Here is a 26438-nt window from a genome sequence, read left to right as displayed (position 1 = left end):
CATCGCTGGTAATTCATTTTCAAGAAATTCTTGATACACTTGTCCAGTCAAACTTGCTGGTAAAAAAAATGGACCGATGAGAAAGTTTCCAATAATGCCGACCCATACATTAAGTTTAGTGAAAACTGGTGCTGATGACGGTTTTCTGCCACAGCATGTGGGTTCTCATAATGCCATATGTGATTATTGTGAAAGTTCATAATTGCGTCCCTGGAGAAATTAGCCTCATCGGTGAAAAGTATTTTTCTTATAAACAATGCATCTTGCCTTTAGCGTTCTTGCATCCAACGACACAAAGTCGTTCTTTTCGGAAAATCGCCTGGCAAAAGTGCCTGCACCCGCTGAATATGATACGGGTATAAAAGGTTTCTTTTAAGAATATTCCAAACTGTAAAGTTACTAATGTGTACCGTCTGAGCAATTTTCCTAGTGCTTGTGGTGGGATCTTCCTCGAATTCATTGAGCACCTGTTCTTCAATTTGAGGAGTAACAACTGTTCGGGGATGTCCGTTTTCAGCGGTGAGTTTTTTAAAGCTGCCGGTTTCACTTAGACGTTGGTGTAAACGCGTAAACATGGAGTGATGAGGAATAACACGATTCGGATAATGTTCAGTATAAATAGGCAAGGCTTCTCGTGCGTTTCCGTTAGCCAGTCCATAAATGAAGTGCATATGGCACATTTCATTATTTGTGTGATTCTTAGCCATTTTTTAACAAATTAATCTTGTCAACTGGCGGACAGTGACTATGATTTAAAATTTAAAACGTCACAAAATCTTACAAATATCAACTTTATCGTGGGCAGAGGAAGAATGTGGTAAAGATTAAACTCTTAAACAAAAATGTGATTATCGTTGCGACGGCGTTGTCCGTAGTTACGTTAAAAAAAATTATGTTCACAGGCTACTTCGCGATTTTGGAAGCGTGAAATATTAACACTTTTTTTAACATGTTAAATAATGTGACATATGATGAACTACAATGAAATTTTAAATAAAATTAAAAAAAAAACTTACTTTTTACAACGATCATAGAAAAAATAAATTTTAGCGATCAGTCAAAGTAGAAAAATGTTTTTTAATTTTTTGTGCGAAAACCGTGCATCTAACGGACAAAGTCCAAGAGATCAAAAATGTTGAAAATAAGGCCGGTCCTTCGATCCGGCTCGAAGGACCATATGTTCAGTTTTCTTAAATTTTACAACAGTTTGAATCAAGTAGTTCATTCTTCATTCTATTTCAAATTTTCATTAAACTTTAACTCAATTTCGCTTGGCTCACTGTGTAGAAACAGTTAGTTAAAGCATTTCTATTCAAATGCATCCAAAAGAATGTTTTGAGGCCTTATAAAAAGGTGCGCGTCCAACATACTGAAGCAGTTCGTTGAAACCCATTATCAGAAGTAAATCGCTAAACCGCATCGTTCACGTATCTAGTACCACCCGCTACAATCCCGTGTTTATGGGATAAACCTCATTTCGTACTGAGAAAAAGCTGGCCAGCTAACCCGAGTGAAAAACTGTAATCGAGAGAAAACCAGGTAAGGTCTCACAACCATTAATTGCCAAAAAACAATAAATACAGTCCACTTTTCTCAACAGTGAGCTTTCGATACAGTACTTTCTTCGCAAAAATAAAAATCAAATAGACATTTTGGTTTTCTCTCGATTACAGTATTTCACTCGCGTTAGCTGGCCAGCTTTTTCTCAGTACGAAATGCGGTTTATCCCATAAACACGGGATTGTATCGGGTGGTACTAGATGCGTGAGCAATGCGGTTTAGCGAATTTACTTCTTCTGATAATGGGTTTCAACGAACTGGGTCAGTATGCTGGACGCGTACCTTTTTATAAGGCCTCAAAACATTCTTTTGGGTGCATTTGAATAGAAATACTTTAAATAACTGTTTCTACATAGTGAGCCAAGCGAAATTGAGTTAAAGTTTAATGAAATTTTGAAATAGAATGAAGAATGAACTACTTGATTCAAACTGTTGTAAAATTTAAGAAAACTGAACAGGTTTATTAACTCAGTAAGAAGTTGAACTATTATATTTTCTATTGCTTTAATGATCCTTGTGCTAATACCATCTGGATCTTTGCTGCTGCTATTTTTTATCTCTGCGATAGCTATATCAACAACATTAAACCTAACAGAATGAAACTTGAAAGATGGTATGTTTTTCATTAAGTTATAATTTAGGTAGTGTGTAAATGTCTGTTAAGAATTTTAAGTTTATTTATCACATTTTCTGTGGTGGAACAAAAGTAATTAGTAAAACTATTTGCATCAAGCTTTGAATTTGTGTTAAAGATATTATTTTTTGTTTTTTTTATTGATAAGCTTCCACATAGATTTTCTGTATTCAATTATTATTCTGATTTCAATTTATCAAAAAATGAAGTCTATTACGCATATCTTTTAAGTCATCAATAAACCAGCTTACTTGCTGATTAGGAATATTTTTATTAAATAATTTTGATTTTTCTGGAAAAGAAATGTTAATGAAATTTATTAGTATATGTCAACTAGCATTTTAAATTTTAAATTGATATTCAAATTATTATCATGAATAAAATTAAAATTGAAGTTGAGCATGTTTTGCTATAGATTAGACAAAACATCTTCTGTTATTGGTTTATAACAGACCCTGGTTTGAGAATTTGTGGATAAATAGTGGGTGTGAAAAAAGATCACCTTTGTGGTCAAAAGTGTGAGTAAGCGTTTTAATTTCTCTTCAGTTTGTCTTAACTTTATATGTTTTTGTGATGAACAGTATAGTTGTTTTTAGTATCAAAATGTGTGCAAAAGTGTGTACTATCTGTGTGCCTTAAAGACAAAAAACAAATCTTCATAGTATTTATGTAATTGCCTAATGCAAGAACAATAGCATAACTGAATATAAACAAAAATGATATTGCCGGTAAATGATATTGTCGGTAATAGAGACTTTAAACAGCACATTAAAATTAGTGACCAAAAAGAATTGTGCTCTGGGGAATGCATTAATTTGGATACTAACTCTAGTCATAAATTAAGCATTGTTTACGATGAGTTGGAAAAACTAAAGCAAAAGTCCTTGATGAAAAAGATTAAACCTCGCTTGACTGAAAAGTATGCTATAGAAAGTTTAAAAATTGTAAAGAATAAACAACGTTGCAGAACACAAGAGTTTGAAAATGAAGCTCTGGCCACAGAGAAAAAACTTAGGGAATCTTTTGAGGAAAAAGTGCGTCAAGTGGCTTCACTGAGGCTTAGTATGGAAGACTTGGAGGGTCGTATAAAAATTCTAGAAAATGAACTTCAAGATAAATGTAGTAGTATTTCTGAATATAAAAAGGATATTGAAGATCTTAATACCCTAAACAGAAATATGGTCTCTACCATTCGTGTATTGGAAATGAATAACTGGTCCTATTCTACAGAGATCAGTGAGCTGAAGGAAGAAGTTTCCAGGCTTTCTATCCAAATTAGATATCCTCTCCCATAGAGCTCCTCCTGCAGATTCCAGCTAAACCTTCAAGATCAAGTCGTTCTCTACAAGAGGAACAACTAACTGCTTCCTCTTAAAGAATTGACGGTCTCTTGACGAATGATAAGTAGACGAATACGGAGAAGATTGTTTAATTAATAATATTCATTCCAATAGTGATATATTACTAAAAAAAAGTCTAAGTAATCATTTGCTCTTTTTATCTGATGACTTACTGAAAGGCTTAGGTAACTATAAAATGATAAACTTCGAACACATTCTTAAAACGGGTGCATACTTAAAGTCGAAATTATACCCATTTGTAATGACGTCATTTTTGTTTATCTTTGTTTAGCATATTCCAAACAGCGGCGACAACAAACTTTTGAAAAAAAATGGTGTCTGATGATTATTCATCTTTTATATACTAGGTTATGTGAAATATCCGTCACTGTCAATCAAAAATATTGGTTTGTCAACTTGTTCTTGAAAGTTATTTCGAAAAGTGTTGGATAATGCCTAAAAAAAGATATAATAGGTATAATGAACAATCGCAGCTGATGATTTTAAATATATTGGCTTTTTTTCAACTGGAAAAGGAACAAGTCCGAAACGGAATTGCATTTAATAATAATAATAATAATAATAATAATAATAAACGACTTTTATTTGCAAAAATTCATTACATAATATTTGTATTATAATATGTTTCTTAACCTATCAGTTGGCGAAGTCTAGCCTAGGGCTATTCAAACTCAACCCTCTAACAGATTTCAAAAAATGCTAAATAACACACATGTGCCAATTAATTATGCACTTGAAACGCACTTTAAATAATGTAGTCTTAACTTATAGTTAACAGTAATTAAAGAAAAAAAAATGCTCAAAAAAGCAAATATAAAGGAACCTGAAAATGTTTCCGTAATACACCCAACAAAAAATAAATAAATAAACAAAAACATCAAAAAGAAATGGTCACTTTACTGAGAAAATTTTACGCTTCGGGCAGCAGGCGACAGACTAGCGGTGGGTCAAATTATAGTCCTGTACTTGCTTACTCATTATTATAGACTTTAACACAGATTTAAATTTTTTTGTTGTAAATACTTTCATATAATCGGGCAAAGAATTATAAAGATGAACAGAGGTATACAAAGAACTTTTTTGAAAAAAGGCTGTTTTATGTTTAGGAATCACGAACTTTGTTTTATTTCTAGTATTTCTAGAGTGTACACTGTCATTGGTCTTGATTTTTTCTATGAAGCACGTTGAAATATATTTGCGTTTATTTATAAGTTCATGAAAAAAGATTCCAAGATGTAATAGCCTTCGATTTGTCATATTTAACCATTTAGTTTCATTAATTTTATAAGATATGCTATCATATTTTCCGATATTGAATATTAAACGGCAACACATATTTTGGATTTTTTGTATTCGAAACTTGTCACAATGTCTGAGGCACGGGCCATAAACTATGTCTGCATAATTAAAGTGAGACAAAACAAGGGTTTCACATAGCTTTCTTTTTAATTCGACGCTTAAAATTTGACGACTATTATATAATTGTTTTAATGATATATATCCTTTTTGAATAAGGTTTTTAATATGGCTTTCAAAATTTAATTCAGTATCTATTACTACCCCTAAATTACGTGCTTCTTCACAGAATTCAAGCTTTTCACCATTTATTTTTATATTACTAACAACTGAAAATATATTTTTACTTTTTATTCGGCCAAAAAACATAAGCTTAGACTTTCATGAATTAAGTTTTAATGAATGTTCCTCTGAAATGTTTGTTATTAATTGCAGATCCCTGTTTATGTTTTCTATTGTTTGGTTACGATTTTTAATATTAAAATGCCAATAAAGCTGAGTGTCGTCAGCGAACGCTTGAACTTTGCAACACTGAGGAGATCTTAAGACGACAGCAGTGTAAATGATAAATAAAAGTGGACCCAATATTGACCCCTGTGGCACTCCGGATGACACTCTACACTCCTCTGAATACTCTTCACCCACTTTAACATGCTGTGTTCTGTTTGAAATGTATGCTGTCATAAGAGCCAGAGCATCAGCACTGAATCCATAATATTTAGGCTTGGCGATTAGAAGTTCGTGATTAATCGTATCGAATGCCTTTGAGTAGTCCAAAAGTATTAGAACGCTCTCTAAACCTTCATCATAAGCTTGAATAATATCATGTGTAACAACTGCCAAAGCTCCAACCGTCGAATGTACTTTTCGAAAACCATTTTGGAAGTCTGGGATAATCGCATTTAAATTAAAGTAATTATACATTTGTTGATGTAATATTTTTTCCAAAATCTTTGACATAGCCGGTAATATAGATATAATTCTTAAATGTAGTAGGATTTTTATTTTTTGGTAAAGGCAAACCTACACTATTTTTCCAAGAAGTTGGAAAATAACTCTGTTCAATTTACAATATTTGAAATAAAAGCTGTACTACTGTAAAACTGTACTAATAACTGCTTTACTTATGTCATCAACTGTGCATAACTGGAAAGCAAAATCGCTAAAATTAAATTTATTATTATTATAAAAAAATATTTTATTATCACCATCATCAAGTGTTGAATAATTGTTTCTGGATTTGAAAGTTCCTCTGGTAGCTCCATATTTTGTTTTTTTCTACTATAGACACTTAAATCTTTTAGTGCGGTCCATAAATCCTTGTCTGATTTCCTATTAGAAATGAAGTTAATATGAGCCCTCTTTTCAGCTCTGACCATTGAAAGTGTATAGTTACGTAATTCTTTATATCGAGACCAGTCAACAGGTGATTTTGATAGCTTATATTTCTGCAGGGATTTATCTCTTTCTTTCATGAGGTATTTTAAATTTGGCGTCAGCCAAGGAGCCCTAGGCTTTGTAACCCTTACAGTTCTTATTAGTGTATGAATATTAAATATTGTTAATAAAAATTCATTAAATAATTCTAGCTTTTTCTCTATAACCTTTTCGTATAATATATTATGCCACGGTAATGACTGTAAGTCAGAAAGAAAAGCGTTATTATCAAAGTTTTTATAGCACCTATATGTAACAAATTTTGTTTGTGCTTTTTCTATCTTTAGCCTCAAATTTGCATACACCAATCTATGGTCAGAAAACTCATCCGCCGATTGTGTACCACAAGTTAGAACAATCTGCCTATCTAAGACAAAAATAGGATCTATTAATTTACCACCATGAGCTGTAATATGTGTGGGTTCATCCAAAATCTGAAATAAGTTATATGATTCAAAGCAATGCAATACTGGATTATCCAAATTAAAAAAATCCACGTTAAAGTCCCCCAGACATATTACAGTGTCATATTGTACAGCCAATTCCGACAAAACATTATCCAAATCTGGAATAAGCGAATGTGCATTTATATGGGGTGGCTTATAAAAATTTGCAAAAGCTATTACTTTAGTTCCCACTTGAAGTTTAAAACATATATTCTCTAAAGAATGTGATATAGGAAAGTTGAATTTAATCGTTTCAACCTTCAAATGGTTTTTAGCACTACACCACCTCCTCTACCAAACTCCCTATTAGAGTTAAAAAATCTGTAGCCTGGTATTTCAAATACCTGTGCATCCGGGTTATTATTTAGCCAAGTCTCGGTTACAAAGATTGCATCAAAATTATTATTATCAGTGACCAAAGTTTTAAAATTATTAAATCCGGTGTTAATTAATTGTAGGTTTATGTGTGCAATCTGCATCGTTATGTGGGTAAGAAAGTAACAAGATAATCTAAAAAGAACAATATGCCCAGCACCAATCCATCGCAAATCTTATAATAATGATTATTATCAATATTTCCCTTTAAAATATATAAAAAAATCAAGATACACAAATAAAATTGTAATTGATATGTAAATTTTATTACTACTTTTCTGCGAGCACTCCCCAAAGCGTAAAAAAAAATATAGGTATATACAGGTAACCTAACCTCCAAGAATTACTATTTTAAATATTTAACCACCTTCTAAAAACAAAAGAAACGTCCACCGTACTAGAATAGCTGCGTACACATTAATATCAATTAAAACAGACTTATTATATTATCATGATATGAAAAGTTTACACAAAAATATTGATCAATATGCAAAAACAACCAACAAAAATGTATGTATATTGGTATTTAATACAACAAAAAAAAAATAAAAGGATAATACAGCTAAGTGCTTGATTGTTAATTCCCAAGAATAAAAACAAAAACAAAGTTTAGAAATGGTCTGTTAACAATGATTCTTAAAAGAAATAAATCAGAAGAAGTTATATCTTCAAAATTTTACAAAGAGAAAAAAATAGGAATAAGCTAGTTTACCCAAAGCTTATTACTTTAAAACTATTATGTACATATAAAATATTATTAATAAAAATAACAGATAGAACAATATATTTATTTATGTATAGGTATTATAAATGAGTAATACTGTTTCATAATATTTACAGGGCACTACGAATGTGTAGATAAATAATAATAAATCTGCCCAAACAATCACACCACCCGCCAATTATTGACTGATTGATATTAGTAATCACTAATTAAGGCCATAAGAAAATAATAAAATTAAGTACCTGAAATTCTATAGTCTCCGATTTAAATCTGTTCTAGATCTATCATTGATTTTAAGTATTTTATGGTATTTTCTTTTCTAACACATATTACACCATTGTAGCACCACACAGATTTATACGAAAATTTCTGAATCGCGGCCGTTAGAAGTTCACGTCGAGACTGCGTTAGATCCTCCTTGATTTGTATAGTTGTTGTTTTTAGTTTTTTTTTGTTTTTAAGTACGGTCAGCCGTGCGCTGTCGCTTCCAAATTTTACCAACACAGCTGGAGGCTTATTATTGTTAGGGAATTTCGATGCGATCCTAAAACAGCTTACTATTTGGGAGTCGGGTATGGGGGAGTCCATTTTTTTAAACAAATCGTTTACTTTGGAACGGATATTTTCATTTTCAGTTTTTGGGATCCCAAAAATTCTAATATTTAGGCTTCTTGATGACTGTTCGTGGTCATCGAGTGTTTGTTTACATTTTTGATACGAACTTTTTAACTCATTTAATTCCGTTTGAAGACCATTGATGGTTTCCTCCTGCTTTTTCAACCTTTCGGTAAATTTATGTTCAAGTAATTTTGCTACCTTTGCAGCGATGGTGTCCAAAAATTCATCAGAAAATATACCTTTAATGCTATCCAAATCACTCCTTGATAACACCATTTTCCCACGCACTGTTATAACCTTACTTGTTTCTAACAGCAAATTTTACAGAAACCTAAGGATTTTACTGAAGAAGACTGACTTTGCACTGCACTTGGCCACTTATACTTAAGTATAAACTTAATTTAGTGTATTTTAATTGTAATAATAATTAGATAAAGCCAAATTAGTACGACAGCTACTGCAAAGCGTGCTCACGCGTTAAGCGCCATCTCACTAGCGAATTGAGAATGTGATACAGCGAGCCGCAGATGCAACAAAATTGAGCACAACAACGATCGCAAATATAAAGAAGAATGGGATAAAATCAGATCAGGATTACGCAGCCCGTATATCTTCCAAGAAAAAGACAGCAAAAACCAAAATTACAACATATTTGAAACACAGAATTCGGGACACAATTTATTGTGTACGCCAGAAAAGAATATGTAATATTGGCAACAATAAAAGAAAAGTTCAGGAAAGAAATTGAATATTTTGAGTTTTCCATCGACTCCTTAAGAAGATGGATCAATAGTATAGGCTTCAAGTGGAAAAAATCAAATCACAGAAAATATTTGATGGACTTGTATGGCCAAATATTGTTCATAAAAGAATCAATTTTTTAAGGGAGTATATCAAAAATAGAAATGTAGGTCCGGAAGGTTTTACTCCACTTTTCATTGACGAGATGTGGATTTTTAGCAAGGGATTATTTCGTAGTAGCTGGCAAGATGACACCAAGCACACGGATTCAAGGATAAACAGTGAAGGTAAAAATTATCTGGTTATTTTTTGAGATTTTTTTTTTAATAAAAACTATTGCCCTTGTAAGGGCCCTCTAACTTCATAATTTCATCTGTTTCATAGTTTCATATAATTTCTCTCTAAGACAATATGAGGGAATTTAACTCCATACACTACTCGTATGTGCATGGAACATTACTTATTAATTATATTAAATTTATGTTCTGGAAGAATGATTTCTAAAAGAAGAGAATTGAATTATCTTTTATTTTTAAGTTCATCGTTATATCGTGGTCCACGCCGGAACCAAAGATGGCTTCATCAAGGGTGCAAATTTAATATTCAAGAGTGGATTAAAGACGGGAGATTATCATGACAATATGAACAGGAAAAACTTCGAAAACTGGTTTAAAACTCAGCTGGTTCCAAATCTTCCCCCAAAGTCATTTATAACCATAGACAATGCAAGTTACCATTCTGGTTTATTAGAAGAAATCCCGAGAAAATCTTGGACAAAGCAGAGACTGACCGAATGCTTGAAGAAAAAGAATATTGGCTTTCCAGAAAAAGCCATGAAAGATAAAATATGGAGTGTTGCACGCAGAAACTGCCCTAGTGAAAAAAAGTACTTCCTTGATGAATATGTTAAACCTTTAGGACACAAAATTTTGCGACTGCCACCATATCATTGCCAGTTTAATGCAATTGAAATGGTATGGTCGGAATGTAAACGAAAATATGATCAATATATTTCCAATTTTAAGGGGTCACCTTCAGAAGTTCTGACTACATGGGAAAGGGTAATAAACGAAATTTCTATAGATCATTGGCAAAAATATGTTTTTCATACAGAAAAGGTAATTGAAAAGGCTTGGGAGGCAACACAAGTGTGTGATGCCTATGACATTCTGCCACTTGTGATTACGACTGACGAAGACGACGATGACAATATCTCTGATTTAAGTTCTGACTCTAACAATACTGACGAGATTGATTAAGCTTTTTTTGTTTAAGCAAATTTTATTTTATAATCGTCGTTTAAGTATTCAATCATATCGTTGCAATTTCATTAGCTTGGTAATGCAATATGGCGTGTTTTTTTGAGTTTGTATGTTTTATTTTTTGAAATGGTATTTTCATTTTAATGTGTTAACATATTCCTTCAAACAGCATTTTTTTCATGAACAAGTAAATTAAATTGTCAGTATTTAAATTTTTCCCAGTGAGTTAAAATAATTTTATACCATTATTCACAATTTTTGTAAGCTCGGTTTTGTTACGTCTACTGCTCGTGCCGAATTCTACTTTTCAAATATGTTGTAGATTTGGTTTTTGCGGTCTTTGGTTTTAGCGTAATCCTGATATGATTTTATCCCATTCTTCTTTATATTTGCGATCGCTGTTGTGCTCAATTTTGTTGCATCTGCGGCTCGCTCTATCACATTCTCAATTTGAAGTGCAATTCCGTTTCGGACTTGTTGTTTATGTCCCATTATTTATGATTAATTATAATAATATTGCTTAATTGTTAAGTTTGTTAATAATACAATAAACATTACAAGATTTTTTAAAATTTTTTGGGAATGAAAGTATATACACGAATATAAAAATATAATAATATGCTGCTAAAATAAATCATTTGTTAATTTCTGAACGTATAAAAATACATAGCAGACTATTAATTTCTGAAGGCGATGGTGAAGTTTCTAACCTAATATTGATTGGCAAAAATATCTACGCCATACGTTTTTTCTCACCTGGATGACGTAATTACAAATGGGTATAATTTCGACTTTACATAATGTTATTGAAAATATTCCAATTCTAACTAAAACACTTAGTAAGAATGATTATGTTTTACTTATGGCGGGCTCTAATGATTTTTATTACAAGAAAAAACCTGGTATACAGAATATTTTAGATACAATTGAACATTGTTCCAATACCAATTTTAATAATAATTGTTATTGGTTTAACTTCATCGTTATATTAAATAAAAGTTTTGATAAAAAAGTAATGTTAACGTGTCTTACTTTGAATGTATGGTTGTGAGATTGATAAAACGAAAAAAAAACATTTCTTGTATTCGGCTGTACGTCAGATTTGACAAAGCCTTATAACAAATTGTTTGCTGGTGGCTGGTGTCTGGTTTTACCTGAACTGAAAATTTGGTAATTTTGCAATTACATTTAATTGAATAATTCAAGATTCGCTTATTAAAACTTTGCATGAGGGTTTGCCAGATTGGTCTCTTCAAAAAGTTATCTTAAATTTTTTCTGTAAAATGTACAGGGAAGCCAATAATTGACCCCCTTAAAATTTACATGGGTATAGTAGCTGTACTGTTTGGTGGCACAATCAATCAATCAATCAATCGGATATATTACATATAAGCTTTTACAAAGTATGTGTAATAAAATCCAATAATTATAATCTATCTCAGTACATTTTAAGGTGCACCTAGGTAACCAAATACCTGTATGTGCAAAAAAATCAAAAACAATTTTATAAAAATAAATATTTAAACAAAATATGTCCCATCCACTAACTATTGCAAAGTTTCCATTTAACACCCAATAAATAATTAAACATTAGAAAACAAAAATCCTTCACGATCATGTATGAATGCCTAAAACTATGAAATATGAAAATTAATTAACAGTAAGTAGTTTTTTAAATACATGTAAATGATCATAAATGTAATCCCCAGATATTTTACAAAATTTTTTGACAGCTTTTGTATGTCTAATATATGGTGGTAATAAGTTGTACAGTTTGGGTGCGTGGTAAAAAATTGATTTTAATTTCATAGTAGTGGCAACAGTTGGAATTGATAAGTGTCTATTTACATTTAATCTAGTCTGATACTGATGATTAACAAAGTTCTTAAATTTATTCGACTTGTGAATATATATACAGAGCGACCAACAGTATAATGTGCGTACATCAAAAATATTTCTGGAATAAAGTAATGCAGTAGAAAATCTTTTGTTTTTTTTTGAAAATAACTTTTAAAATGTAGTTTTGGGTTACATTTAAAGAAGTCAATGTGTTTTGGTATATCCCACCCCAAAGAATTAGACCATACCTTAGTAGTGATTCCACAATTGCTTTATAAATCGAAATCAAAAGTTGTTTATTTAATATTTCCCTGAGCACATAAAACTTGTATATTAGTTTTCGAATATTTTTTGATAGTCTAAGGATGTGGTGGTCCCACTTTAAGTGTTTGTCAATATAGATTCCAAGATATTTTGTAGAGTGAACTTCATGAAGTTTATCCATAAGACTATCTATGTAAATACTATTAAATGATGGACGGTTTGCAGCTGTGAGGGAAAATGCTATATAAATAGTTTTAGTGATATTTAATGATAATTTAAATGAGTCTAGCCAGTGTTTTATTTTCTTTTTACCTTTTATAGCATGTTCCTTCACCAAATCCCATGTTTCCCCATAGAAAGTTACTGCTGTGTCGTCAGCATAAGAGATAGTACTACCGTTTTGTATTGACATATTGGTTAAGGAATTTACATATGCCACAAATAAAATTGGACCCAGAACAGTCCCCTGAGGGATACCCATTTTAATTTGAAGGGGTTCACTTATAGTATTTTCAACTTTGACGGATTGCTCTCGATCCATCAAATAATCATCAAAAACGACTAACACGATTCCCCTTATCCCATAGGATTCTAGGACTTGGAGCAATTTGTTATGAGGGACCGTGTCGAATGCCTTGGCTAGGTCTAGGAAGACCGTAAGACACTTTCTGCCACCATCCAAATGGTCTATTATTTGCTCACAAAGCACACAAACTGCATCGGTTGTGCTGAGGCCACTCTGGAAACCAAATTGGTTCTTAGAAATTATATTGTTTTGATTAAAAAATTCCACCAGGCGGTCCTTAAGGCATTTCTCAAAGACTTTAGAAAAAATGTTCATTATACTTATGGGTCTATAATTATTTATATTTGATTTATCACCTGCCTTGTGAATAGGTTTTACTATGGCTTGTTTAAATTTTTTTGGGACCTTTGTAGTTTGAAAAATTAAATTTATAATGTGTGCGAGAGGGGAAGAAATATAGATATGAATATGTTTTATAATATCGGTTGTAATACCATCAATTCCGGGTGCAGAGGAATTTTTTAAAGAAGCAATTTGTTTGATAATTTCATTCTCATTAGTAGGTCTTAGAAACATTGAAGCCTGTGTGGATGGTTTTATTTGCAGGGAATCTGGAGGATTTTTAATTTTATTATACATATTGTAACCAACATCAACAAAATATTTGTTGCAAAAATTTGCCATATCCAACTTATTATTAAAACTAGAATTATTGTTAGTTACGTTAAACTTAAAATCTTGGTTACTGTTTGAATCTGTTACTTCATTTATTATCTTATATATTTTTTTTAGGTCAGTACCACTAGACTCGATTTTGGCTTTGTAATAATCCTGTTTACATTTCTTGATTAACGTGCACAAAGTATTACGGTAACTATTAAAGGCAGTTTTGTTTTCTAAATTGTTATGAATTAGTAGTGTTTTTTTCATTTTGTCCCTCTTTTTGATACTATTAATTATACCAATTGTGATCCATGGTTTTATTTTTTTATACTTATTTTGACATAATTTTTGGGTTTTTGAATGATTTAATGCTTGAGTAATAGTACTGTATAAAATTTCCAATGCTAGTTCTGGATCATCATTGTTAAAAATGCTTTCAAAATTTTGATTATGTATAAAATTTGTTAATATGGTATAATTTATTCTAACTGTATAAGAATTTACCTCCTCCTTGTTTTTTTGCAACCCAACTGTATCAGTAATATGCAACATGGTGGGAAAATGGTCAGTTATGGCAGATTGAATGAGAAAGGAAGAACAATTAATCTTAGAACCATTTTTTCTTCTCAAGAATATATGATCCAGACAACTAGATGAGTCAGTTGTAACCCTAGTGGCTAAGTTTATGGTAGAAATAAAACCGAAGTGGTTCAGAATAGCCTGGTATGTAATAATTTCATTATTGTTTTCATCAAGAAGGTTCAAATTTATATCCCCTAACATAATGTCAATCTGACTGGTAAATGAATCTGTAAAGAAAGTTTCGAGATCCGAAAGAAAATTATGTGTATTAGTAGAAGGTGGCACAGCATCTAGATTTATACTTAAAGCTGTCAATTTTAAGCATTAAAACACCAAACATAAATAGTTCCAGTTTGTTAAATTTAAGAAGTTTCCAGCAAGTAGAAGCCAATTTTTTTTGTGCATAAATAAGGCTATAGTATTTTTTTTCATCATTTTTGTTTATATTCAGTTATGCTATTGTTCCTCTTGAATTAGGCAATTACATAAATACTATGAAGATTTGTTTTTTGTCTTTAAGGCACATAGATAGTACACACTTTTGCACACATTTTGATACTAAAGACAACTATACTGTTCATCACAAACACTTGATTAATAATTAACCCATGAGATAACCCAAAGATTAATATTATAGTGAATCTGGCTCAAGCTTCTGCTAAGAAGGAACAAATTCAGCCACAGATTAATTAATCAGCAAAAAAGTTTGTATGATTGTTAAATCATAGTTAAATAAATATATTTGCAAGATTTTTTGTAATTTCTAAATTTACCTGAACATTAACCATGACGCCTTATAGCATTTTTATAGTTACATTGGCATTTTAATATAAAACTCATATATCAAATCCCTGGTATTATTTTTTAAATATTTCCGAAAATAAAGAAAAGGCTGAATCAAGGGAAATATAAGAAATCAAAGCTCTTTAGCAAATAGCTAAATAATGAAAAAATTATGATAACGCTTTTAGATGAGATATTGCAATAAAAAATGCAAGAATACAGAAAAGATTACTCACTTTTTGTCTGAACTTTTCGCTAAAGTAGGGAAGAAATCTTCATTGTGAATATCCGGCGCGGCATTTCTATTTCCTCGAAGACGCCCCTGTGGTGGAGGCTGAGTGGGTTGTGTATTTCTTTGATGGAACCCGGGAGGTCTATACACGCCTCCAGTAGTTGCAGCCGGCGGATCCGGTTTTTTTTCTACTGGTTTTGGAGCTTCCTCTTGCACCACTTCTTGTTGGTTTTCAATTCTGGAATAGATTCCCTGTTTGATTGTATGACTGATTATTGCTTGTTTTGTTTTACCTTTTCCAGGGTCCGGCCACTTTTCTTTCACCATCTGGCCCAGTCTCACCTCCTTCTGACTGATCTCCCGCCCCAGACTCCTGATTTGATGCATTGCTTTCCTCATTGGGGTCTATGGTTAAGTTACCTATCTTTAGATTGCTGTAGTCTTTCTTTTCTTCTTCAAAGTCTTTCCATTCATCTTGTTCCTATAGAAAACAGTAAATTTTATCATTTATATAAAAAAAAAATATTAAATAAAAACAAAATCAATAAATTTTTTTTATTAACAGAAATGTCAAAAGGTAATAGATCCGCGGAGCAGTTTTTAACAATTACCAATAAATATTTAGCCATTAGGCAATAACAAATAAAATATCCACTTATATTCAAATATACTGACAAATTTTAAAATACACAACATTATTTAAAAGCTTTGAGCACAGTATAAAGATTAAAAAAAATTATATATCACAAAATTACTACAGACTGACTCATCACAGCTTACCACTCCTGGTCAAATCTTTTAGTTTCTTTTTAAAACAGGGACAGCTTAATGTTTTAAGATTCTCAGGTATTTTGTTATATAAACTGGCTGTCTGATATATAAAACACGACTTGAAAAACTCTGTATTATGCCTAGGAATATTCAAAATATTTTTCCCCTGATATTTACTTCATGGCATCTTCTTCACCGCGAAGCTTAAAAAATTCTGCTAAATAATTTGGTTTAACTGAGATAGTGATTTTATGCACTATGAAACCCATATGCACTAATTACTTTTCAACTTAACACTGTCAAAAGAACAAATTCTATATTTTGCTGCATAAATTAACTCAGTATGGTTTTTCAGGGAGATTATTTAATTTATTTCATTCCTACTTGATTGGTAGATCTCAATATGTTGAATATGAGGGCTTTAAATCAAAACTTTTTAACGTTTGGGTGTGCCGCAGGGCTCAAACCTGGGTCCGCTCCTGTTTAGTTTTTTTTATAAATGACTTGAATGAGTCACTCACTTGTCATAGCCTGGCTTTTGCCGATGATTTGAAGCTATATTTAAATGTATATGGTTTGGAGGATTGTGTTTTTCTTCAGAACTGTGTAAATACATTGGAGGTATGGTGCGCTGTTAACAAGTTAGGCTTGAATGCGGCTAAATGTAGGGTGGTCAGTTACTCTAGATCAAAAACACCCTTAAATTTTAATTACTTTATTAATGATACTATTTTGAGTAGATTAGAGCAAATTACTGATCTTGGTATCACCTTTGACTCTGAATGTACATTCGTTCCACACTTCAACAACATAGTCAAGTCAGCCCTGAGAAGGCTTGGTTTCATAATTACAAGTTCTCAGAGTTTTACTTTGGAATCTACATTAAGACTGCTTTTCTGTTGCTTTGTGAGATCCAAACTGGGGTTTGGCTGCATTATATGGAATCCACTCTATCAGAATCATGTTGATCTCCTTGAATCTGTTCAGCATAGATTTGCTGCAAGTTTTTGGCCTTCAGGCAGGATGGCATATATCCGGTAAGAGGGTTTGATCATCGGCAACTATTGGAACGCTTCAATCTACATCCATTACATCTCAGAAGAATGATCTTCTCTGTAAAATTCCTGCATGGGTTACTGAATAAATTCATTGATAGTCCTGTACTTCTTTCTGGTGTACGTTTCGTGGTGCCTAGGCTTAAAGCTAGACATCCCCTAACATTCTTTCTGCCAAGGCCTCATACTATCATCCTATTGAAATCGCCACTATATACAATACGCGCTATATTTAATCGGATCTGTCACATGTGCGATATAAATTTCTCTCCGGTTCATGTGATTGTCGATATCTTGGTGGATCATTACTCTTGGGATTAATAATAATAATAATAATAATAATTTTCTTTATTGCTTTCAAGATCTAATTAAAATAGACAATAGCAACGTCACAAAACAAACAAAATTAAAATTTGATAACATCTACACAGTACGTACTGCTAATAAAAATAGTAAAAACAAAAAGATAATGTTGGACATAATAATCGGTTCATTACCTTACCACTTGTATCTCAAGATACATTATGAAGATAAATAAATTAGTAAACAAACCCTTAATATTAATCATAATACACATTTAAAATTGTAAATCGAAACTATAGATATACTTGCTCAACAGATACCTTGCAATGTCTTTCCTAAATTTCATGATATTTTTCTCTTGCCTTAGGGCGAGAGGTAATCTATTATATGTTTTAATAGCAGCAAAGGCAGAAGATCTTTGAAAAAAGGCAGAGTGATGAGTTGGGACACTCAGTTCAGCTCTCCCCCTTGTCACAATAGACATACCCTCAGCATAATGATCTTCATTAGTTTGAAAAAGATGCAGGTGTTTCTTTGCAAAAATAGCTAACATAAGAATGTACAGAGCTGGAACAGTGAGTAGACCAAGCTTAGTAAAATAAGTCCTACAAGACGTTTGTGGTGTGAGTCTGAGCATGCATCTTATGATGCGTTTTTGTGCTATAAAGACTGACACGGCGTCAGTTGAAGATCCCCAAAACATCACACTATAAGTGATTAGAGATTGGGCTGATGCATAGTAAAGTTGCTTCAGACAATTTAGGGAAAGCTCTTCTCGTAGACGCCTTATTAACGCGCAGAAACTATTTAGTTTTTTGCCAAGGGTGTCTATGTGTGGGACTCATGTGAGACAGGAGTCAATTTGTATACCAAGGAATTTTAAGGAAGCTACCTCTTGAAGAGACTTTTTTTCAAAATTTACTAGTAGGGAATTTTAAGGTAAAGTTTTGGAGAATGTCAGTAGCCCGGTTTTATCAGCATTTAGCTTTAGAGCATGATTGTCACACCACTCCTGCTTCCTCTCTACCACCTGAGAAGCTCTGACAGATAGTTCTTCAATCAGATGTTCTGACAAGATTATGGAAGTGTCATCAGCATATTGGTTGATAAAACGCCCTGGAAAACACTCACTGAGACCATTTACATATAATATGAATAGTACTGGGCCTAGGATTGAACCCTGAGACACTCCCTGTACCACCAAGGATGACGCTGAGTAAACATATGTACCATTACCAGAGCCAAGGCAAACTGTTTGTTCCCTCTGATCTAAATAAGAGGCTATAAGTCTGCCACAGTTTCCACTCAGTCCATAATTTTCAAGGACCATGTGTTTAGGTTATAGTTAGTAGATATATTGCAGTTAATTTAATTTTGTTGAATATGTGATTATTAAGGCTTATTATTATTATTACCATTACTTTATGTTGGTTTTGAAAAGCTCGACAACATGTTGACTGACATGCTCTCTAAGAGGTACACATCTGACATATCTGGCGCAGCAATTTTGAATTTTTTGTAATTTAAATTGATTATATTCTGTGAAATATGGTCCATAGACAGTGTCTAGGTAATTAGGAATTGAAAAAATTAGAGATTCTGTAAGTCCTTGTTTGGTTTCTTCAGGGAGAATGTATTTGTATTCGTGAATTGATTTTAATTTAAAATAAGCCTGTCTACATACATTATTAATATGAAAATCAAATTTCAATGATTGGTCCATGTATAACCCAAGATTTATTACTTTTTCCTGCCAGTCAACCACACTCTCATTAACATGTATAATAAGATTATCAGTTTGATTGATTTTAATTATGAAAATTAATTAATTATGAAAATTAAATTGCTTGTGTTTTTTAAGGGTTAATCAACAAAGGGTTATGCTCCGCCCAACCAGAAATGTTGCTCAAGTCATCATTGATTTTTGTAACTGCTCTGATCAGATCTTTAGGTTCACTTAAAGGGAGATATCTGAATATCGTCAGCATACATATGGTACAGGCAATTATTTATAACATTCTCAATATCAGAGGTGAAAACTGGACATAAGCAGATTACTCAGTTCATCATGCAGGCGAACAGCCTGGCTTCTCATTGTTAAGTAAGTCTCAAAAAAACTATTATACTCGATTTTGTAAAATTTTAATTTTGCCGGTAGAAGATTTATATTGAGTGAATCAAAGGCTTTTGACATATCAATTAAGACTGTCCCACTGTCACGGCAACCACCCTTATCAATAGTTTGTGTGATGTCACTTGTCATTTAAAGCAAAGCAGTAGAGCAGCTATAACCCTGACAGAACCCAGATTGGTACTTAGGTAAAATATTATTCACTTCAAGATATTTGACCATTTGTGATTTTACTCTTTTTTCAAGCAGTTTTGAAGCCGCAGGTAGAATGCTAATTGGACGTATATCATTAATGGTTGGATTGGTTTTCTTAGGAATAGGGGTGACAAAAGCTTTTTTCCAAAGTTCAGGTACAATTCCCATTTCCAAACAGGAGTTAATTATATTGAAGAAGGAATAGACAGGAGGGGTACACAATTTTAGCATTCTTGCTGTTCTTTTGTCAATGCCAACTGCATTGATTTTTACTTTATTAAGGCTATACAATCATATTTTCAATTATCAGGCTATATCATCCTGAAAATTTAAAAGTAAAGTTTTGAAATTTTATTGGAATGATTTGTGGAAAAAAAATTCAAGTTTTAAAATGGCCCCATAATCTCTGGACTTAAACCCAATTGAGAATCTTTGGTAGATATTAAGAAACAAATATGCACCAAAAATATCAGCAATCATGCTCAATTATTTGAAGAGGTTGAAAATGCCTGGAATTCAATAAATCCTACTGTAATTTCCAGTATAATTGAATCTATGCCAAATAGAGGTCAAAAAGTTATTGAGAACAAAGGGTACTGGATGAAGTATTAATTTAGTTTCATTAGTGATTTGATTGATGAACAATTGAATTTTAATACCCATGTAAATACTATTATAACTAAAGCATCTAAGGTCCTTGGTTTTGTCCTGCGCAATTGTAAGGATCTGTCGGTTGAAACTTGCAAAAGGTTGTCACTTGCTGTCTCTTTGTCGGATATGGATCAATAATTTGGTCTCCTCTGTACATGAATAATTGTATGGCACTGGAGAGGGTTCAAAATAAATTTCTACGATTCTGCCTTTATAAACTTCGCATTCCAGTTCCTAATGACCATTGTTATGATGAAGCAATGAACTTGCTGAATATGCGGAGTTTACTTAAGAGACGCACTGAGAATGATTTGGTGTTTATTTATAAACTTTTGAATGGCCTTGTGATTTGTCCCGAACTACTTAATAGGATTTCATTTAATATTCCATACCGTAATCTGAGGGCAAATTGATTGTTTTCTTTGCCTTATCATCGTACCAACTATGCTATGCACTCGCCTGTCGAAAGGACCTTGAGGCTGGTAAACTCTACTGGAATTGAAGTTTTAGGAATTTCCTTATTGCATTTTAGGAGTCTTATTAAGAGTTTGTAAGATTTTGTTTTTTGAATTAATTTTGCTCCATGATTAATGATTTGAAATACATTTGATCATTGTCATTGATAATAATATATTTTGTTTTTTCTTACCTAATTTTGCATTGTTAATTGTTCTGATTTTGAGAGAATATTGTTACTACTTGTAAAACGGTTTAATTATCCTTGGTATTAAGATTAAGTCTGATAATTATTGTTAATTAGTAATTAGTGGTTAGGTAGTATAGCTTTTATTTCTTTTTCAGAAATATATATATTTTTTGTAATGGGGTTGATCCCGTGTATAAATAAATAAATAAAAAAATAAATAAATAAATAAATAAAAGTATACAATACAAATATGCTTTAAGAATAAGTGCTTCTAAGTTTGTTGCGAAGAATTTGTTATATTTTTTTATTTTTTCTAATAAATCTAGAAAATAATGTTTGTGAATTTATTTTAGTGGCATTTTAATCTATTTATTGACATAAATCTTTTAGCTCAATGATAAGAATTCATTACATTCTTGTATTGCATAAAAGTCAAAATTAGTCTTGTACTCTTCCAGTGCATATGATGTAATTGTATATCATATGTTTTTGTATTATGTGTCCATAGAAATACTTGAAGAAAGAGATATTTATTTCTTTAAATTGATGCTAAAGGAGTAATTAAAAACAAAATATTAAAGATTCCTTTAATTATATCCACTTATAAAAATAAGTAGTAATATATAAATCTGAGGATTGTACAAAATAAAACAATTAATAAGAAGACTTATACATACAACTTTGCAAAAGGTAACTTCTTTACTCTTTATAGATCACTTTCTGATGCCGTGCGACTGGTCTATGGTGTTTAAATGCTATGATGTTTGTATGGGGTTTAATACGTTTTATAAACTAATATACCAATTTCTGGAAATGTCAATTCCAAAAACAAAGATAAAATCCAACACTGCAGGGAAATTTCTAATATTGTTCTCTCTTGATTTAAAACATAAAATTAAAAAGAAAAATAAGCTTCACTGTCAGTTGAGTAAGCAAGTGAGCCCAGAATGCATAATGAATATAAAAAATCAAATAAAATATGAATATAATTTGCACAAAACTTCAATTGAAAAAAATTTAGCTGCTGATCCAAGTGCATTTTGGGCTTTCTTTAAATCTAAAGCTAGGAGTGCAGGTATACCAGTGGCCATGATCTTAAATAATGTCAATTTCAATAAACCCCTTGATATTGCAAATGCTTTTGCCCAATATTTTGAGGCTGTGTATATCACATCTGGCTGTTCCGATCATCACATAAATAATAATGAATGGGGCACTTTTGTTTTCAAAAAAATTTATGAGAGTGATGTAATAAATGCTATTAAGAAACTTAAACCTAAAAAATCTATCGGCCCAGATGAAATTCCTTCTTATACCTATAAAGGTTGTGCTGAGCTTTTAACAAAACCCCTAGCATATCTTTTCAATGTGTCAATTGATCAGGAATTCTTTCCAGATATTTTAAAGTTATCAATAATCTCACCAATTCATAAAAAAGACAAGAAAAATCATATATTAAATTATAGGCCTATTCATCTCTTAAACTGTTTCTATCTAAATTTTTTTTAAATATTCTCTATGATAATTTAAATGAACATGCTAAACATAAAATTAACAAGTGTCAGTATTCTTCAGTATTATTAAGTGTCAGTCTTATTTATCTGGGAGAAATAATGTGGTTAAGATTGGTAATTGTCTATCAGATCAATATATGTCAACCTCAGGTGTTTTCCAGGGTAGCAAGCTTGGTCCTTTGCTTTTTGTTCTTTTTATTAATGACCTACCTGATTGTGTCTGTAAGTCTGATGTATGCTGATGATTTTAAACTATTTAAAACTATTGCTATCAAGGAAGATGCTGTAAAATTAAAAAATGACCTATGTTCTGTGGTTGATTGGTTCAAGATTAATAAGATGTCTCTTAATGTTCAAAAATGTGCTGTGGTCACTTTCACTCGAAAAGTTAACCATTTTCTTGAAGACTACTATATTGATAATACCAAAAAAAAAACTTAGAAAAAACTTTATTAGAGATTTGGGAGTAACTTTTTAGACCAATATGAAATTTAGTTGTCACTATAGTGAAATAGTTAATAACACTTACCGTTATTTGGGTTTTGTAACAAAAAACAGTAAAAATTTGAAGGTCAGCACTATCATTAGACTTTATAATGCCCTTGTTAGGCCACATATGGAGTATGCCTCTACTATCTGGTCACCTGAAGCATCATCACATTCAGACATGATTGAGAAGGTACAGAAAAGATTTTTAAGATTTTTGTATGTCAGAAAGAACAAAGAATACCCACCCATATATGATTTCATACAGGGCAATGTTAAAAACGTTTGACTTCCAGATGCTCTGTACCAGAAGGCAGAATCAGGCAGTCATTTTTATATATTTCATTGTAAATAATGTTAAATACTTGAGCTGTGATCTAATTGAATACATTTCTTTTAAGATACCAAAGACAAGATTAAGAATAACTAATAAAGAGCTTTTTTATATAAATAATTTTAATACTACATCTCCAATCAATAATATGTTAAGGATTTGTAACAATGTCTTAAATGGCTTTGAAGATGTAGATATATTTAATATCAGGGTTAAGGAAATTAGGAGATGGCTTGAGCATCGGGACATAGTTTAGGACTCATGTTTTACTTTTTTCTTTGTTTTTTTTTCTCCTGTTATAGGCTTTACATATTGTAATTACTATTACCCGATTTATAGTGTTTGTAAAGTTTTTTTAAATAAATATATCCAGAAAAATAATCATATTAGGATAACATGCACTTTATTATAATTTTATTAAAAATTGCTATACTATTTTCCACTATATATTGTGTGAACCGATATTCTATTTCACAGTTCATTTGTGAAAGATGCCATTGAATGGCATCAGTATTTTTGATAGCAATTTTTTTTTAATTTCTTTTATGACATATTCTTTGCTTAATTCAAATAATCAAAATAAATTTTTAAGGGTGGCGGCTTTTAGATGTGGTTACAGGAGACAGGACTATCAGTGGGTCAGGGATAACCTGAACTTACCCACATTGGAGTGACGAAGAACATTACTCGACTTATGTTTTATGCATAAGGTTTTAAATGCTACTATAGATTGTCCAGAGTTATTGTCTCTTTTTAAACTTAGGGTGCCTTCCAGATTGAATAGATAATCAGAAATATTTCCAGTCCCATTCCACCATACCAATTATGGCATTAATGAGCCAATTACACAAATGGCTTGACGTGCTAATGGTCTGTCAGGACAGATAAACTTTTTTGACTCTAGGATAACATCTATTAAGGGGCAGTTAAAGAATATTATTTCATAGGGGCTTTAATTAATTAACTCATCTACACCTTACACTGATTTATAGATAGTTTTGTATATAATGTTTCTGAATATATATGTTTGTATGGGTATGCTATGTAGTACTGTTGTAAATGGATTCCATTAATAAATAAATAAATAAATAAATAATTAAATTCTAAAAAACATGCAAATAAAAACTATTCTAGCTTAAGACTGATCTCATAAAAAACTACCATGAAGTATGATTATATGATATGAAGTACCATTTATGTAAAAAAATATTCTATGAGCAAATTAGTGCTTGTAACTACTAATAGACTGTTAAAACTAGAAAAAAGTGGTAAAAACTGTAGAAAGTAGTGCAATGGAATAATGGTTAAATTTATATGATGAATATAGTTGTTATGTAAGGTTATTGTTAAAGTAATTTAGCTGTAAAGGGTCTCGTTTCTTAAAATTAAGGTATAGTTTTATGAGTAGTAAAGCTAGTAAAACTAGTTTTCTGGCTAAATATGACATAGCAATATGGTTGAAAACATAACCTCTAAACGAGAAAAAACCCTTATTTAATGTTTTCGTGTTATAAAATTGAACTAAATCTCTTACTTGTGCTTGGCTATTACTCTCTTCTCCCTCGGGCACTCGCTCCTTCTTAGGTTTTTCGGTTTTCTTGGCAGTATCTTCCAATTTTTTCGCTACCTCGTCGGTGGTAGTAAACTTTCTAGTGGTCTTCTTCTTGCGGTCTTTTTTAGCAAAAAAGTCATCTAGGTCCGCCATTGCAACGTTTGTTTTTATAATATTTAACTTAGTAGAGCAGAATAACAGAACTTTTCAGTATTTAAATAGGAAGTAACACACTTTTTTAACAAGCAGCCCAGGAAGAACTACCAAAAAAAAGGCAGTTGACGTTTATTAACCTCTTTGGCCAATGTTGAGTGATGTTTGTCACGTCACACAGGGTTGCCAGGTTGTAACCAATGAGAATTGTAGCAACCAACAAGATTTTTTAAAGCTATCTCAGCGATCGAAAATTCAGCATATATCGGTCGCCAGCGACCAATTTGTTAGTCCGCGTCCGATGTTATTTTGATAAAGTTTATACAGTGTGGTGACTTTAACTGGAATAAATTCAGTTAAAACTAATCAAATTTTATCTCGCAAAATTCCTGAGACCCGTCGATTTTTGTTTAATTTTTTTCCACGATCAAACCAAGTAATCAATCTGGACTTCTAGATACAGACTATGATAGGGATTCTTTTTTAAAGATAAATACACAGAAGATGAAGCTCACTCACATTCTATAAATAACATTGAAAATAAGCATGCGAAAAGTTTCAGTAGTTTGATTTTAAATATACAGTCTCTAAGAAATAAAATGGACGAGCTTCATCTTTTACTTGATTCATGTGATTGTCCTGATATTGTATTACTAACTGAGCACTGGTTAAAGCCTAACGAATGTTTCTTTATATCTGATTATATTCCTATATCAATTTTTTGTCGGCAACACTCCATACATGGAGGAACAGCTATTTTAGTTAAACAAACAATTGAAGCTTTTTTCTGTAAAATTAATAAGTATGATAGCTTTCTGTTGGAGAAGGTTTTTGAATTCTCCCTTTGTTTTTGTAAGCGATTTAATTTATATGTTCTTTGTGTTTATAGACCACCCACAGGAGATATTGGTATGTTCCTGGACAAACATGATTCTCTATTATCCCAATTGTCTCTACACTCCATAGTTATATTGGCTGGTGACTTTAATATTAACTTCACTGATGTAAGCTTGCCATCATATCATACATCCCTTTTAAGTATATTGGAATCTTATGACTTGAAGATGCATGTTCTTTCACCCACACGTATAACATCCTCATCTGCAACTACTATTGATTATTTGTGTACAAATTTAAATGATGTGTCATGTAGAGTACTCTCATCTGGTATTTCTGACCATGAAGCCATTCTCGCTAGGATTCCATGCAACACTGTATTTCCTTCATCTCATTATATAGGAAGAATTTTCAGCAGAGCAAATTTTAATGCTTTTTCTTCTACTGCAGCTTTGGTTAATTGGAAT

The 26438-nt window shown here is 31.7% G+C and overlaps 1 protein-coding gene across 1 annotated transcript in view; it reads right to left on the bottom strand.

Moving 5' to 3' along the window:
* Window positions 1-25281, bottom strand: part of LOC126736820 (protein CDV3 homolog) — a 31680-nt gene extending 6399 nt beyond the window's left edge. The window contains exons 1-3 of the mRNA XM_050441378.1: window positions 24964-25281; window positions 15637-15824; window positions 15348-15581 (exon numbers count right to left, since the gene is read on the bottom strand). Coding sequence (XP_050297335.1) covers window positions 15348-15581; window positions 15637-15824; window positions 24964-25134 — 593 coding nt within the window. The 5' untranslated portion in view covers window positions 25135-25281. The remainder of the gene's footprint in view (window positions 1-15347; window positions 15582-15636; window positions 15825-24963) is intronic.
* Window positions 25282-26438: the final 1157 nt, after the last annotated feature.

This window comes from Anthonomus grandis, chromosome 5, assembly GCF_022605725.1.
Source record: "Anthonomus grandis grandis chromosome 5, icAntGran1.3, whole genome shotgun sequence".
In the NCBI taxonomy this organism is placed as follows: Eukaryota; Metazoa; Arthropoda; class Insecta; order Coleoptera; family Curculionidae; genus Anthonomus; species Anthonomus grandis.
The sequence above is the reverse complement of the archived record's forward strand: the minus strand, read 5'-3'. Positions and strand labels throughout refer to the sequence as shown.